The sequence below is a fragment of the Cajanus cajan genome, chromosome 1 (assembly GCF_000230855.2).
Source record: "Cajanus cajan strain Asha chromosome 1, NIPB_CcT2T_4, whole genome shotgun sequence".
NCBI classification, from domain to species: Eukaryota; Viridiplantae; Streptophyta; class Magnoliopsida; order Fabales; family Fabaceae; genus Cajanus; species Cajanus cajan.
In genome coordinates this window covers 79,259,897-79,277,987 of record NC_138517.1, presented here as the reverse complement: position 1 = coordinate 79,277,987, position 18,091 = coordinate 79,259,897, and the positions used below count along the sequence as shown (strand labels likewise).

The 18,091-nt window shown below is 31.2% G+C and overlaps 2 protein-coding genes across 2 annotated transcripts; one reads left to right on the top strand and one right to left on the bottom strand.

Moving 5' to 3' along the window:
* Positions 1–85: 85 nt before the first annotated feature.
* Positions 86–1,917, bottom strand: LOC109811480 (berberine bridge enzyme-like 21). Its single transcript, XM_020375238.3, has one exon. It carries the CDS (start codon positions 1,905–1,907, stop codon positions 279–281), a length of 1,629 nt encoding a protein of 542 aa, XP_020230827.2. The 5' UTR covers positions 1,908–1,917; the 3' UTR covers positions 86–278.
* Positions 1,918–16,813: 14,896 nt separating this feature from the next.
* On the top strand, positions 16,814–17,431 carry LOC145955852 (uncharacterized). The gene has a single exon (XM_083071126.1). It carries the CDS (start codon positions 16,814–16,816, stop codon positions 17,429–17,431), a length of 618 nt encoding a protein of 205 aa, XP_082927252.1.
* The last annotated feature ends 660 nt before the right edge of the window (positions 17,432–18,091 follow it).

Here is an 18,091-nt window from a genome sequence, read left to right as displayed (position 1 = left end):
ACACACTTTTTATTATCAATTGAGAATTTTTATCATTTAAAAATTATAAAACAAATTATGGACTTCAATTTTTATTTAACGAACATCTTTCATAATTTTATTGTTTTGAATAAATTTTAACCAATAATTAAAAAAAATTGTATTACAAAGAGTTTTTCAAAGAGTGAAATTTTCGCTCTTGTTTATTCTAATCACATGCACAATGAATTGAAGAGTACATAAGTTTCACCATCTGGTTCACTGTCCTTCAAATTCATCAATCCGTTTCACCATCTGGTTCAACTATATCGCAATTTTAGCGTTGGGATACTCTGCACATTTCTGAAATAGTTTTCGGGATCAATCTCAGTTTTAATCTTCACCAACCTATAGAAGTTGTTATCGAAGTACTTAATACCGTAAACCTTCCCTTCTTGGTAGCTATTGTTACCTTGGTGATTATTAATACCAATATCAAGGTCCCTATAATTCAGAAAAGCACTCCTTGGATTTTTGGAAACAAATGGGGTCATGTAACTGTATAACCTTCTTATCTGTGTTGTGAAGTTCTTCTCTGCAGCGACTCCCGGTTCATCCCAATTCACAGAATACTCAATTTTGAACAGATTTCCTGCTCGGTGAGGAAATGCTGTAGCATTTGCTGAAATCTCATCCATTCTTCCACCATAAGGGTTGAAAACAAGACTTGTTTGTCCCAACTCAATCATCTTTTTCCAAATCCATTCTAACCCATCTTTGGAAATTGGATTCTTCACGTAATCTGATTTTCTTTTGAGGAATTTTGCCGAGTTGAGTTTTCTGCCAAGAAGAGCATCAGGGTGGTGAAGACCAGCCCAAAAAAGTGCAGATTCAATCCAACTCATTTCAATGCATTTCTCCTTCTTTAGACCCAAAGTTGGAAACTCATTCTCTAAAAGTGACACAAGCTCATCCACTCCTCCCAGAAACAAACTAGTAACCTCAGCCCTAACGGTTTTGTTCCTCTCTCCAACGTTGGATTTCACAGGATGTAACTGCAGCCTCATGAAAAGCCTCTCATCAGTGTGTGGTGCAACCTGTTGCCATTGCACAACAAGGTCAGTGGCATTTTCTTCCAAAGTTTTATCAACCCTAAAAACAGTAACAACTTCTGGCACAGGAACCAACTTAATGGTGTATGATAATATGACCCCAAAACTCGCTCCTCCACCTCCTCTAATAGCCCAAAAAAGTTCTTCCCCCATAGATTCCTTGTTTAGAATCCTACCCTTGACATCAACAATTTGAGCATCAATGATGTGATCAATAGATAACCCATATTTTCTCATCATGTTACCATACCCTCCTCCACTAAAATGACCACCGATACCAACAGTGGGACACACCCCTGCGGGAAAACCATGAACATTACTCTCCTCCCATATCCTATAATAAACTTCTCCGAGTGTGGCACCAACTTGGACTACAGCAACCTCGTTTTGCACGTCCACTGTGATGTTGCGGAGGTTGAACATGTCAAGCATGATGAAGGGTTCATCAGAAGTATACGATAAGCCCTCGAAGTCATGGCCACCGCTTCTGGTTTTGAGTTGAATGTCAATGCTTTTGGCACAAATTACAGCTGTTTGGACGTGAGATTCTTGCAGTGGTGTGACTATGATTAAGGGTTTTGGTGAAGAGCTGGTGTTGAACCGGGCGTTGTGAATGTACGCACTGAGAATGGAAGCATAGGAAACGTTGGTTTGAGCAAAGACTATGTTAGAGATGTTGGGAGAGTTAATGTTGTTTCTTAGACAATCAACAAAAGTTCCATATACTGAGTCTGTTGTTGGGGAGGCACATGATGAATGAAATGAAAGTAAAAGCACAATAACAAGAGGGGCTATGGAAGCCACGAAAATAGTGGACAAAGGACTTTGTTTTTCCATTTTTGGTTGTGCAACCGTTTAGATGAAATGAAATAGAGAGGGCAAAGTACGGTTGTAATAATGAAAGAGAGACAGGCTGGGACGCATTAGCCCAAGGTTCTTTTTGGATCATTGTTTCATAATTTTTGACGACCATACTTTTGTTGAGGGACACTAGCGAATGATGAAGATTCTTCTTTGAGCTTTGCCGTTTGCTTAGCCGGCGCTTGTTCAAGTTAATTACCTTTAATTTCTATGTGAATTAAAGACACTGCACCAACTATTTGGCCATAAGAAATGAGAAATTAATCGCATATCTAACTGTTTATACTTGATATATAGACGTCCAATACCGGTGCATGAAGATTAATTAATTAATATTGAACACATAAGAATAAATATTATTCTTTTAAATATGATTTTGGTCATTTACCAGTATCATAATTTTAGGGTCGTCACGATTATTTTCTCTAGTGAAAGCACATTATCACGTTCATTGTATTAAAGAAATGTAAACTTCCAATGAAACCATGTTGTAAAATATATTTATGAGAGAAAAGCATCCTAATTACTTGAACTATTTCATTCTCTCGGAAGAGAGCTTAGTTTGCCACCGCACATGTTAGTCCTACGCACCCGACTAAAAGTTAATTGTTTTTAGTAGAGATTACTAATTAAGGTTTATATATATATATATATATATATATATATATATATATATATATATATATATATATATATATATATATATATATATATATATATATATAAACCCATTTCCCTGTTTTGTTTAACTAAAATTAATTAAAGACATGCAGCAGGGATTTATCGTAGTGTAAAACTTATTACATGTTAATTATTACAGCTAATTAATGAAGTCGTTTTGTGTATAATTCTAAACCGTAGTCAATTATGTACACCAAGTCCATAATAAAAAAATTGTTATATAGTGATACACACTTTACACTTATACAATATATATTACTAAAAATTATTTTTAATATATTATTAAAAAATATAAATATATGTTACTTTGATATGTAAAATATATTATTAAATCTTATTTAAAATTAATATTAAAATTATGTATAATTATATATTAAATAAATATATATATATATATATTATTTTTATGGTGAATTTTTTTTAAGTGGTCTAAAGCTATAATACATATATTGAACGGGCCGGCGGTATAAAAGTTAAGTGTGTCAGTTGGATAATTACGGGTATATCCATACAAAAGTTAATTAATTAAGTGATCAGTTTAGTCATTTCCCAACTTCTGTTCCCTTCAATGCCTTCATCGTGTGTCCTTTACTTTGGCTATCTCCACTTTCCCAGCTTTCATATTTCATATACCTCTTTACTAATCTCGTATTTAGGCCGAGTAACACGGTCACTATAGTTCATCAAAAGCCATAATCTTTCCTAAACCTACGTAAATTACTCGTGACATTAGAGATGAATTTTTTTTTATTTATGAATATCTATGCTGAATTTTTTTTTTGGTCGTCCTTGGAGTATTCACCGCCGATAGCAGTGACTAATCTCCTCGCTTGGAGGCACCTTAAAGAGTGGGATAACTGACCTCAAGATTTAATCTATGCTGAATTTTAATTTTTCAAAAGTTATGATATAAATTAAATATTACTGAATTTTGACTATTTATTAAGTAAATAATGATATTTGATTTGAAGATCCTTAACATCTCATTAAATATCTATCCGATAATTTTAGAGGTGTCTTAACACATCTCATTAATTCTCTATCCATAGTTTTAGAGGTGTTATTTTTTTATCTATCATTTTTAACTATATATATATTTTTTACCCATGCTATATAATCCTATTGGCAATGTTATAACCTTATATTATAAATCATATTAAATTCTGAGTTTAAGTATCAGTAAAAAAAAATATAAAAACAAATTACAACCACGATGATGAAGATAAAAATTATTAATTAATAAGTTCTTACGTAACTATTTCAAACCCTTATCATTTGGCTCCTACAGGTTTTCATGGAAAATATTGTTTTAACACAAATCGAAAGAAACAAAACGTTATTTTTTCTTTAAAAAAAAATTGGGATGTACTTTTAAAATACACGCATAAAAAGATAAAGAAGTTCAAACAGAAATAAATAAAGTATGTTGGGGGAATATCCAGATTGTGTATGTTTATGATTTTTTTTTTACTGAGCTATTAGTTATTATTTTCAATGATAGATACTAAATACCAATAGTATAATATATACAAGAAAATATATACCAAGTTAATTTATTTTGTTAAAATAATATAATTGATTCATATATATACATATAAAGAGAGGGGAGGGAGGGGGAGGCATGGCAGTAAAGAAAGATCAAATGATTAGTATCTTTTGGTAGAGTTATCACATTCAATAACTCATAATATATGTTGAATTTAAACGATTTAACCGTTAAATTAAAAGTTCTTATGATATAAATCAAGTCTATAAATTTAAATAAAAACTTAAAAATTATTTGATATTTGGTTTTATCAATTCAAATTTTTTAAAATTAATTTGTAAACTTAATTTATACATTAAAAAATTTTAATTCAACAACTAGATAATTGAAATTAAATAGATATCATGAGTTATTGAGTAAAGTAACTTTACTCAAAGTTACTCTTATAAGTAGTAGAAAAACACTTATATGTAGGGTATGGGTGGGGAATAAGTTGGTAGAAGTCAACCTCCTCAAATATGCAATGACAAGGTGTTTCTTGGAGAAGCTAGTCTTGACAATGTGGTCATCATTAAGTCCGTTCTCCGGTGTTTTGAGCTAGCATCTGGCTCAAAAGTAAACTTTCACAAAAGCAAATTTGGGGTTATTGGGTTAGAGACAAAGGTTCTATAAAAAGGGTTGCCAATTTGCTAAATTGTAAGATAATGTCAATACCTTTCAACTATCTAGGCATCCTGATTGGTGATAATCCAAGGAAGGAAGAGATATGGAAACCTATCCTAGCTAAATTTAAGAAGAAACTATCCAAGTGGAAAAATAAAACCATTTCTATGCATGGCTGGTAGGGTGTGCATTATAAACTCGATCCTAACTGTTGTACCATTATACTTCATCTTCTTTTTCAAAATGCCAAAATCGATGGTGAGGAAAATTGTTCACATGGAGCAAAATTTATTGTGAGGGGTAGAAAAGGGTAGAAGGAAAATCTCGTGAATAAGATGAGAAAACATTTGTTGTCCAAAATCTCATGGGAGCTTGGGGGTGAAAGATGATGAGATCTTTAATGTTTTGCTCTTGGGAAAATGGAGGTGGTGTATATTCCATTGAAAGGAAAGTCGCTAGGGGAAGATCTTGGACTCTAAGTATGGCGGGTGCAAAAACATTTACGAGGGATATGTGACAATAAAAATTTGCTTTTATTTGGTAGAAAGATCTGAGGGTGGTAAGTGGGGGACAAAATCACACACGGTGGTTTGATAAAATGCTTGAGTGGAAAGTAGGAGAGGGAAAGAAAATAAGGTTTTGGTTGGGTAATGGTTGGGAGAAGAGTGTTTGGTTGCATCTCATCCGAGGCTATTTTAAATTTAGAACAACAACACCACTTATTGAAAAACATCAGAAACTAGGTTGGAAATATATCTAAGTTGTAGAATATTATCTTAGAGAAAGGAAAACAAGACAATTGGTGCTGGTTGGATGGGGTTGAAGAGGTATTCATAGTTAAGTTCGCATATAGGTCTATACACCACTCTAAGTATGGAATAGAGGTAGATGCAATGCTTGCATAGATCTGGAGGTTGAAAATTCCACTGAAGGCAACTATTTTGATTTGGAGGCTATACCAAAATGGGTTGCCAACCACGAGTAGTCGCAGGAGAAGAAACATTAATTTGCCAGAGGGTAACTACATATGTAAATTTTATAATGTAGAGATTGAGTTAGCATATCACATTTTCTTCATGTACATGGAGATAGATACAATTTGGAAGGAATGTTATAGGTGAACCTCTATTTCTATTGTTCTACCACTTTCAACAGCCCAAAATTTCAACCAAGTCCCTTATAGCACTTCATCCAAATTTGAAAAACGAAGGTGGAAGGCGATTTGGTGTGCCATCCTATGGAACATATGGGGACTCAAGAACAATTGCACTTTTAAAGGTAGCAATTTTGACCCCCAAAAGTTAAAACAGGAAATTAATTAGTTTCACATCTTGGCCATGGTTAAGATTAGATAACCATTTTAATTTCAATTGTGTGCAATGGCTTGCTAATATTAGAGCATGCATATTTGCAGCTACCACAGTCATCATGTTTAACATGTGAGACTACATAACTAAAGGTTAGGGATTTTACTACAATAATGACTCAACTGCTAAGGCATGGTGGTATACACTCATTGGCTAGATTTTAGATGTGTGCAATAAACAATCTTGTACTAAATTTGATATGAGCTGGATACACACACAAGGTTGAGGGTATGCACTTAGTTTGATGGAAACTGGTGGACATATGGAGCAACAACAAATTATTCTAGGATTAGGGGAGGTTGGAGATAATTCTAGAATTTTACTTAAGGGGATGCACATCCATATTTCTGGTGTGGTATGTTGGTATTTTTGGACTTGATCTATGTATAAGAAGGGTATCAAGGAAAGTGTGTACTCAATGGGCTTCTTTGGGTAGATTTAAGGAAATATAGAAGAGCTTTGTTTGTAGTAAATTTATGGAAATTCTAAACAATTTGGAGAAGTTTTAGTTCATTTTGGTTGTTGCTAGTATGACCCTATAAGAGATTTAGGTTGGGTTTATGTACTTTAAGACAATATTTCTGTTTCCTACTAGTTTGGATTTTTCATTGGCCTTATATGAGTAGGATGGGGAGAAGTGGATAAAGGTTTTAAGCTTGAGTGTTAGTATAGTTGGGTGGTTTATTGGTTGGTAATTTTCTATTTAATTTACTATGTACCTTAAATATAAAGCAACTAATTTTTTTCTTGCATATGGGTTGTGATATTTTTTTGTACCATTCATATATATATATATATATATATATATATATATATATATAATTAATTAATAACAATTCTTAGATTAAAATAAATAATTTAAATTAAAAAATTACAAATAAAATTATCATGTACTATCATCATCGTAATTTTTTCTATCATTATTTTCGTTATTTTCATCACCTTGGCTTTTACCATACCTTTACCACATCACCATCATTGTTGCCACTTCCACCATCACTAGCAATGGTGGTGGTAGCGATAATAGTAGTGACAATTAATATAACTGTAGTCACCATCATCACTGTCATCGTCTTTCCTGTAGTTGTCACCTATATTATTGATGTTGTTGGTGTTACTGTAAGATAATTATGTCTCATGTGGGAAATATGTGATATATAAAGGGACTAATAGATAAATAATTAAATAATTAAAGACTAAATCATAAATGGGTTTAATGGAGCATTTATGAGAATAATTGTTATTTGATGGAAATAACAATCTTTAGGGGTTATAAATATCCACTTATGTGAGACAAGGTCCACATCCCTGACAGAAAGTATTCTCTCAAACCCTAGCCATCACGAAAGATAGAGAGAGTAAAAAGAAAAGTCAAAGGGAGTGAAATCTTGGTTCTCTTCTCAAGAAGATCAAAGCACTCTAAGGATCAAAGGAGTTTTCTACTATGGAGAAAGGTACACACTTTCTTATTATTATGTGAGTATCATGAATTTCAAAGATCCTTTAATTTTTTATAATTGATGTATTAGAAAATCATAGAACTTACATGTGGTATCAGAGCATGGTTTTGAAATTGAATGATTCTCCGTGAATGATATGTGTTGTAAAATTGTATAATTCTCCATGAATGTTATATATATACATATATAATGATTTTGCAATGATCCAGAAGACATTGTCAAATTAAGAAATTTCAAGCAATTTTTTTCTCACCGGAAGTGAGATAATTATACAACAATGAAAAATAAAAGAATATTTTTCTCACCAGAAGTGAGATAATTGTGCAACAATGAAAATAAAAGGATATTTTCTCACCCCGAAGTGAGATAATTGTACGACAATGAAAATAAAAGAATATTTTCTTCACCTGAAGTGGGAAAATATTATGAAAAGTGAAAAGAAAAAGGATAGATAAATAAACGAATATTATATTTGATCTTTTAAGTACCACCGGAAGTGGAATAATTCTATCAAGGTCATTGTTGTAATATTATGTTTAATTTTTCGTTGCATGTTGTTTGTTTTGGATCATGAATGTAATTCTTAATTTTAAATTATGATCAATATATTAAATCCCACATTATCGAAATCCTAATGGCAATCGCAAAAGAATTATTTTCATGAAATCGAGTGATTGAAAGAAAGTTTCCTTTTTTGAAATGCATGAATTAATATTTCAAATTGAAAAGAATTGATTTTTTTCCTTTAAGTCAAATTTTGGAATTCGTGACTGCGCATTCTACCCTTATGTATTTCAACGTAGAAATTAATATTTCAAATTGGAAATAATTGATTTTTCCTTTTAATTAAATTTTGGAATTTGTGACTGCGCATGTTACCTTCATGTATTTCAACGTAGAATTTCAATGTTCTCAATTTCTAAAGTATGAAGTTTTATTTTACTTTCTTTTATGAAATTCATGAATGACTTTAAATTGGGACTGATAAAGTTTTTATTTACTTGAAATTAATTGTATGATGAATTTGTTAGTCACCAAAGTGGCCATATTTTATATTTATTTAATTCTAAATTAATGGTGATTTAATTCAATTACTCATAGAATAATGAATGCTAAATAAAATAATTGTTTGTTTATGGGTATATTGAAATTCATTATTATAAGACATTTATGTATCGCCCAAAGGTTGATTAGTTGTTCTCACAATTAATGAATATAATTGTGTGTGACTTATATGTGCTATTAAATTATTTATATACCCAAAGGTATTAGATAATTTTAATTGGTGCATGTTTAGTTGCAAAATGATGATTAAATTTATTAGCATCATTATGTTTGTATGTTGTGTGTTGATGTATCACCCAAAGGAGAGCATCAATATACTATTGATTGATGTTTGTATATATTATATGGGTAGCATGTGCTTTATGTCTCAAAACACTCATGTGAAATTTTATTATAAAGTATTTGTTCCTAATTCACTGAATTCTCTTATAGCGTCTGTTCCAATTTTAATAGGCTTAACTTCTTTGACTGGAATGAGCAAGTCTAATTTCACCTCGGTGTATTGGATTTAGACCTTGCTATATTGGAAGAGAAACGTGCTGCTATTATTGATTCTAGTAGCAATGAAGAGAAAGCCTATTATAAAGTTTGGGAAAAGTCTAACAGATTTTGCCTAATGTTCATGAGAATGACTGTTGCTGACAGTATTAAGACAATTCTTCCCAAAACTGAAAGTGCTAAAGATTTATGGCATTTATGGGAGAGTGCTCTCAAACAACTGATAAGTCTTTTGCTGAGACACTAATGAGTGCATTAACCACCATGAAGTTTGATGGTTCATGTACTATGTATGAGCATGTCATTGAGATGACAAATATTGCAGCAAGACTTAAGTCTTTTAGAATGACTATGAATGAGAACTTTAATGAGAACTTCCTTGGGAATGTTCTGCTTTCTTGTGGCATAAACGTTTAGGTCACATTTCTAGAGAAAGAATGGAAAGATTAATAAAAAAATGAAATTCTTTCAAATCTAGATTTTACGGATCTAAATATTTGTGTGAATTGTATTAAAGGAAAACAAACAAAACATACAAAGAAAAGGAGCTACAAGAAGCACTCAGCTTCTTGAGATTGTGCATACCGATATATGTGGTCCTTTTGATGTCAATTCTTTCGGAAAGGAAAAATACTCCATTACCTTTATAGATGACTATTCACGTTATGGTTATGTTTATCTATTGCATGAGAAATCTCAAGCAGTCGATGCCTTAGAAATTTACTTGAATGAAGTAGAAAGGAAATTAGACAAAAAGGTGAAAGTTGTAAGATCTAATAGAGGTGGTGAGTATTATGAAAGATATAATGAAACTGGGCAACACCCAGGTCCATTTGCTAAACTTCTTCAGAAACGTGACATTTGTGCTCAATATACAATGTCAGGTACACCACAACAAAATGGTGTATCAGAAAGGCGTAATAGAACATTAATGGATATGGTTAGGAGTATGTTAAGTATTCAACTTTACCCATATATTTGTGGATGTATGCCTTGAAAACTGCCATGTATTTGTTAAACAGGGTTCCTAGTAAGGCAGTTTCAAAGACACCTTTTGAATTGTGGACTGGTAGGACACCTAGTTTAAGGCACATACATGTTTAGGGTTGTTAGGCAGAAATAAGGATTTATAATGCACAAGAAAAGAAATTGGATGCAAGAACAATCAATGAATATTTCATTGGTTATCCAGAAAAATCAAAGGAGTATATGTTTTATTGTCCTAATCATAATATGAGAATTGTTGAAATTGGAAATGCAAGGTTCATTGAAAATGGTGAAGTTAGTTGGAGTACAATTCCACAGAAAGTGGAAGTCAAAGAAGTTAGAATGCAAGTTCCTTTGACTTATGCCTCTGGCAATAAAGTAAGTGTTCCTCTAATTGTTGTGTCAAACAACAATGAAGAAGAGCAACACAATAATGAACCCATGATTCATAATGAACCTATTGTAGAACAACCACAAGAAATAACATTAAGAAGGTCACAAAGAGAAAAAAGACCAACTATTTCAAATGACTATATGGTATATCTACATGAGTTAGAAACTGACTCAAGTATTAATGAGAATGATCCAGTTTCGTTTTCACAAGCTGTAAGTTGTGATAATTCTGAAAAGTGGTTAAATGCCATGAAAGAAGAATTAAAATCCATGGAACAAAATGATGTTTGGGACCTTGTAGAATTGTCAGAAGGTTGCAAGAGAGTTGGTTGTAAGTGGGTCTTTAAGACTAAACGTGACTCTGATGGCAACCTTGAAAGGTACAAGGCTAGACTTGTTGCTAAGGGTTTTACTCAAAAAAATGGCATTGATTACAAAGAGACTTTTTCACCCGTCTCACGAAAGGATTCCTTCAGAATTATCATGGTATTAGTAGCCCATTATGACTTGGAGCTACATCAAATAGATGTGAAAACCGCCTTTCTAAATGGAAATTTGGAGGAGAATGTTTACATGGACCAACCAATGGGGTTCACAGTTGAAGGAAAGGAACACATGGTGTGCAAATTAAAGAAATCAATATATGGACTTAAGCAAGCTTCCCGCCAATGGTATTTAAAGTTTAATGATACCATTGTTTCCTTTGGATTTAAAGAAAACATTGTTGATCGATGCATATATTTGAAGGTCAATGGGAGTAAAGTTATATTTTTTAATTCTGTATGTTGATGACATCTTGCTTGCAACTAATGATCTTGGTCTTCTTCATGAGACTAAGAAGTTTCTCTCTAGTAACTTTGAAATGAAAGATATGGGCGAGGCAAGCTATGTGATAGGAATAAAAATATTTCGAGATAGATCACAAGGACTGTTAGGCTTGTCTCAGAAAGCATATATCAATAAAGTACTAGAGAGATTCAGGATGGAAAAGTGCTCAGCATCGCCCATTCCAATTCAGAAAGGAGATAAGTTTAGTCTCACTCAATGTCCTAAAAATGACTTGGAACGAAAACAAATGGAAGCAATTCCGTATGCATCAGTTGTTGGGAATATCATGTATGCTCAGATCTGTACTCGACCAGATATAAGCTTTGCAGCTGGAATGTTAAGAAGATATCAAAGTAATCCGGGAATGGAACATTGGAAAGCTGCAAAGAAAGTTCTGAGATACTTATAGGGAACAAAGTGCCACATGCTTACATATAGGAGGTCTAATCACCTTGAGGTGATTGGATATTCAGACTCTGATTTTGCTGGATGTGTGGATTCAAGAAAATTCACTATTGGCTATGTATTTATTTTAGCTGGAGGAGCAATATCATGGAAAAGTGTAAAACAAACAGTTGTTGCTTCATCGACTATGGAAGCTGAATTTGTAGCATGTTTTGAGGCTACAATTCAGGCTAATTGGTTGCGGAACTTTATTTCAGGGCTTGGAATTGTCGACAGTATTGCTAAGCCGTTGAAAATGTATTGTGATAATTCTGCAGCAATATTTTTTTCTAAGAACGAAAAGTACTCTAAGGGTGCTAAGCATATGGAATTAAAGTACTTTGCCGTGAAGGAGGAAGTTCAGAAACAAAGAGTGTCAATAGAACATATTAGCACAAATCTTATGATAGTTGATCCTTTAACAAAGAGATTACCGCCCAAAACATTTATTGAGCATGTTAAAAATATGGGCATTATTGTTACTAATGATTGTTGAGTATCATGTTTATTTTATATTAAGTGATTGACACTTTGAGCTCATCAATGATATGTTTCTGAGTACCTGTTTTCTATGGTTTTGTGCATATTTGTGTTAGAGTAATGTAAACAGGTGTCATCTTGAATAAAGATATAAAGTTGGACCAAGTATGTGCTCCTTATTAATGATCATATTAAGAAGAAGACTTATTTATAGTACATGGAAGGGATTATGTCGATTAAACTGATGTACAACCGCCATGACTCAAATTAGTTCATATTTTTAAATATGAAATTATGATGAACCCAATGTATAAAATGATTTAACCTGTTTAATGCACATTATGTTAATTTAATTAATTTATTTATTTGTCCATTGTGAGAAATGTCACATGAGTCAAGTGGGAGAATGTAAGATAATTATGTCTCATGTGGGAAATATGTGATATATAAAGGGACTAATAGATAAATAATTAAATAATTAAAGACTAAATCATAAATGGGTTTAATGGAGCATTTATGAGAATAATTGTTATTTGATGGAAATAACAATCTTTAGGGGTTATAAATATCCACTTATGTGAGACAAGGTCCACATCCCTGACAGAAAGTATTCTCTCAAACCCTAGCCATCACGAAAGATAGAGAGAGTAGAAAGAAAAGTCAAAGGGAGTGAAATCTTGGTTCTCTTCTCAAGAAGATCAAAGCACTTTAAAGATCAAATGAGTTTTCTTCTATGGAGAAAGGTACACACTTTCTTATTATTATGTGAGTATCATGAATTTCGAAGATCCTTTAATTTTTTATAATTGATGTATTAGAAAATCATAGAACTTACAGTTACAACAACAATGATGTTGTGACATTGATGTGATAATATATGACAACTTTATTTATAATAATCTTTTTATCTAAGTCATTTATTTTAATTTAAGGATTGTTATTAGTTATTTTCTTATTTTCATATTAGTAAATGTTCATTTAAGTTGTTCCCTACATACCCTAACCTCCATACCCCTTAAAGATCTAATTACTTCAAGTTAATAACTCATGTTTTACATCAAATTTCAATGATCCAATCATTAAATTAAAAACTTTTAATATATAAATCATGTCTACAATTTTGTAAAAAACTTAAAAATTATTTAATACTTTATTTTGTTAATTCAAATTGACGTATAATTATAAAAATATTTTATACATAAATTTAAATAAATATAACAAAATATTATATATTTTTAAATTTATTAAAAATTTATAGTCTTAATTTATATTAATAACTTTTAATTTAATAATTAATTTATTAAAATTTAATATAAAATATAAATTATTGAATAAAATAAGTTAATTTTTTTACACACATTTCAGAATTGGGTGTGAATAAAATCTATCATTTTTTTAAACTTGAACGCTTGTTAAGTAACAAAATCTACAAGGTTCCCCATATTCTTCCAATAAATCTCGATCTACCAATCAACTTTCGCTTTTTAACCTAGCGTGCACTTCTTGTATTAAATTAATTGAATTGAAATAATAGACTACACGTTAAAAAAAATTGCTAGCTTTGAATGGTAACATGGTGACAACATATATATAGAGATCAAGGTTCAAACGATACCGGTGTAATTTTTACTAAATATTATATTACTTAATAACTTTATATAAATTGTAAATTTTGTAAATTTAATCGTTTGGTTGAAAGTTCATATCATTTTATATGTATATATCAAATTTTGTTAAAATTAAATAACAACTTGAAGGTAATCAAAATGTTTATATTTTAGTATATTTTGAAGTGAATATATTACGTCAATTTTGTTTTATAAGAATGAAGTATCAAATCATCTTGAATTAATATAAAATTTTATACATATAATCTAAGAGATATAAACTTTCAATTTAACAGTTAGATTTATAAAATTCATATTTAATATAAAGTTATTAAATGATGTAATACTTAATAAAAATTACATCAGTATCATTTGAACTCTCTTCATATATATATATATATAATACTTTAATTAACATCATATATTTAATTCATCATTTGTTTAACTTGTTTCTCAAGCCAATAGAGACATTTATTTCATAATCGAATATTAATTAATGCAAAATAAAACACTATGCAAAAGAAAACAGAAAAGAACTTCAATCATAACGATTTGAGAACAATAATGGAAGGACGTCTACGCCGCACAGTTTAACATGTAGAACTTGTCAACATTAATGGTAACCCATTAATATGCTAAAAACAACATGTATTACTTAGAAATATTATCCATTTAGGAGGAACATGAAAGCAAAAAACAAAAAAACAAAAAAAAAACAAAAACAAAAGGGAACTAATTAGCAAGATGGCTTACATGCATGGGAGTGCTTATTATAACGGCGAATATATATATGATATATGTAGTAGGATACATTGCCAAAGGATCATTCGTTGCCCTTTAAGATTAAGGCTTACAACTATGACCTAACTAGTAGGACTAACATGAAGAGCACCCTTGGTTTTGCACCATCCTTGATGATTGCAAACGGTAAACTTGGGATTCATATTGAAGTGGGGCATGAGAAAGAAGAGAGTTAGTGCCAAAACGCTTGAAAACAGAAGGTGTCAAGTGCTCAAGTGAAGGGAAGCATGTTGGTCTTATTAGTGGTTTTTGTGGGTGAAAAGGAAAGTGGAGGAAAGGATCTTCCTCGCATATGCTTGCTGCGCTTTGTGTTTGCTTTTCTGTCATTCACTTTTTTTTATATTTCTTTCTAACATATATATTAGTCTGACACATGCATTTTCGGAATCTACCAGAAAATTCTCCCCGGTGACTTTATGGATTAGCGACGTCTATCAACCTAAATTTAATAGCTATCTGAAAAAATTATTCGACATGGATAAAGATCGATCCATTTTTTTTTTATCTCTTTCCCATCAAGAATATTTTTTTTTTTTTTAAATAGAAAAGTTTAAAGCAAAATAAAACACGATTTCGTATAAAATTAGACTCAATTATCAATTTTTATGGAATTTTTTTAATTGCTTTTATATATAAATATGAATATTTTTGCCGATACTATAAAATAAACATGCTATATCGATCTGTTTTAGTCTCTATATATATATCCCGTAAGTTTTAAAATTAAAATAACATCAAATATAAATATTATTTTGATATTTTAAATAATATTATATAATTATTTAAATATTTATATTTGATGTTATTTTAACTTTAAAATTTACTGGTTAAATATATACAAACATATATACACATAGAGATAGAAGGAATCCACTTATTCTAAGAATTAAATTATAAATTAAATTTAACAATTTAATTATTAAATTAAGAGTTTTTAATGCATAGATTAAATTTATAAATTTTTTATAAATTAAAAAAATATTTGATATTTTATTTTATTAATTTAAATTAATAGATAATTATAAAAATATTTTATATATTGATTTAAATCTATATAATGATGTATCGATCATATAATTTTTAAATTTACAGATTTGACCTATGTATTAAAAAGTCTCAAGGGAAGAACTTATTTCATGTCTTAGTATATTTACTTCACTCAATAATTTATGTTTTATATTTAATTTAAATGATTCAGCAGTTAAAGTAGAAATTCTTAATATATAAATTAAGTGTACAATATTTTACAAAGTTTGAAAATTATTTAATACTTTATTACATTAATTCAAATTAACATATATCATAATTTAAATTTATGATGTTGTCGAACTCACCACCCGCAAAGCAAAGCTGACCCAACAATGTTATTCAGCCAAAAATAAATCTTAAAGTGAGTTTTTTTTAAAACAAAATTATTAATAATATTTTTAATAAAAAATAAAAAATATTTTAAGATGGACCTTGAAAAAATTAATTATATTCTTTTATTTTTTTAGAAATAGCCCTTGAAAAATTATATAAATATTAATATAAAATAATTTTGTAAAGGGAGCCTAAAGTGAAGACTTTACTGGCTTAACCTTTGGGTTAACCCTACTGCAAAGTCTTTGCCACTCTCAACAAACTCAAAATCGAACAAGGTAACGTCCCCTTCCTCATAGTGCCTATTTTGCATTCGCAAAGGTGAGAATTAGATCTATTAATTTTCAATACCAGTATTGGAGCTTATGGTGCGATCGATCCAATGAGTAGTCAGACAAGTATTGAAGCTTGATGAAGCTGATGATGGATCGAGTGGATCCTTGCGTCAAAAGTCTCTTTTGCACGATATGAGTCAAGTGACATGTTTAGATAGTTAATGACAATTTAAATTTTTGTGTCAAAAATTTTCTTGACAGGGGAATTAAGCAACGTGTCCCAGAAGTTAATGACAATGTAAGTTTAAGAAGTGTCACCATCAAATACTCATGGAGGAATATTGAGATTAGAGGTATGTATGACAAATAGGTTAGAGATAAGCTTGAAGAGTTGAAGTAAGATGTAAACAAAAAAAAATGAGATGGGTATTTGAAAATTTTAATTGAGAGAGGGATTGTTGAAAAAATAGTAAAAATTAGACCCAATGAAGTCAGACCATTGCCCTCTACTTTTAAAATTTGATACTTCTTGGCAAGCTAGCAGATGTCGTAGGCCCTTCCGATTTGAAGCTGCCTGGCTCACACACCCAGATTTCTCAAACCAAATTCGATCTAATTGGGACATGATGCAAAATTGGTCGAGTCAATTGAAACATATTCAAACCCACTTGGTGGGATGGAACCATACATCATTTGGAAATATATTCTTCGAGAAACGTAAGAACCTCAAACGTTTAAATGGTATTACACTAAATCTCAAACAACGAAACAACCCCTACCTAGACAATCTATCTAGAGAATTATGGTCTCAATATGAACATCTTCTTGCTCGAGAGGAAATACTTTGGTTCCAAAAATCGCGTTATAAATGGCTTGTTTTTGGTGACCGTAACACTAGCTATTTCCATGGGATAACTGTAATTAGAAGGCGAAAGAACATAGTGCTCAAGCTACAAAACGAGAATGGAGACTGGATAGATGGTAAGTCTGACTTAGAAAATATGGCTACAAATTTCTATAAGAACCTATTTGCTACCGATGGTGAGGTTGAGAAGTTCTGTTTATCAAAGTCATACCCTCAACTTTCCAATCACGACCAATAGTTCTTAAGGTGCCATTTTCCAACCAAGAAATTCTTGATGCTGTGAAGCGGATAGGTAGCCTCAAGGCACCTGGCCCTAATGGTTTCTAGGCGATTTTCTATCAATCACAATGGGAAATTGTTGGACCTTCGTTATGCAATTTAATCCATGATATTCAAGAAGACCCTAGTAAGGTAGCTGAGATAAACCATACCTTTCTTACTCTAATTCCCAAAGCAGAGATTGTAACCTCACTAAAACAGATGAGACTGGTTAGCTTATGTAACGTGTCTTACAAAGTGTTGACCAAGATGTTGGCTACTAGACTAAGAAGAGTGATGGAGAGTTTCGTAGGACCAACTCAATGTAGCTTCGTCCCTAACAGATAGACGATAGATAATATCATTTTAACTTAGGAAGTAATACATTCCATGCGAATTCGCTCTGGGAAGAAAGGTTGGATGGCCATCAAAATAAACCTAGAGAAAGCCTATGATAGGCTAAGTTGGTCCTTCATTAAAGACACATTAAATGACATTGGTTTTCCTACTTCGTTCATTGAACTGGTGCATCAGTGTTATTCAACTTCCTCAATGCAGGTTTTATGGAATGGAGAAGCTTTAGAGACTTTCAAACCCTCTCGAGGAATCCGCCAAGGTGATCCGCTATCTCCATATATAT

Coding starts and splice junctions, on each gene's coding strand:
- LOC109811480 (XM_020375238.3), bottom strand. CDS start 1,907: ATGGAAAAACAAAGTCCTTTGTCCACTATTTTCGTGGCTTCCATAGCC.
- LOC145955852 (XM_083071126.1), top strand. CDS start 16,814: ATGAAGTCAGACCATTGCCCTCTACTTTTAAAATTTGATACTTCTTGG.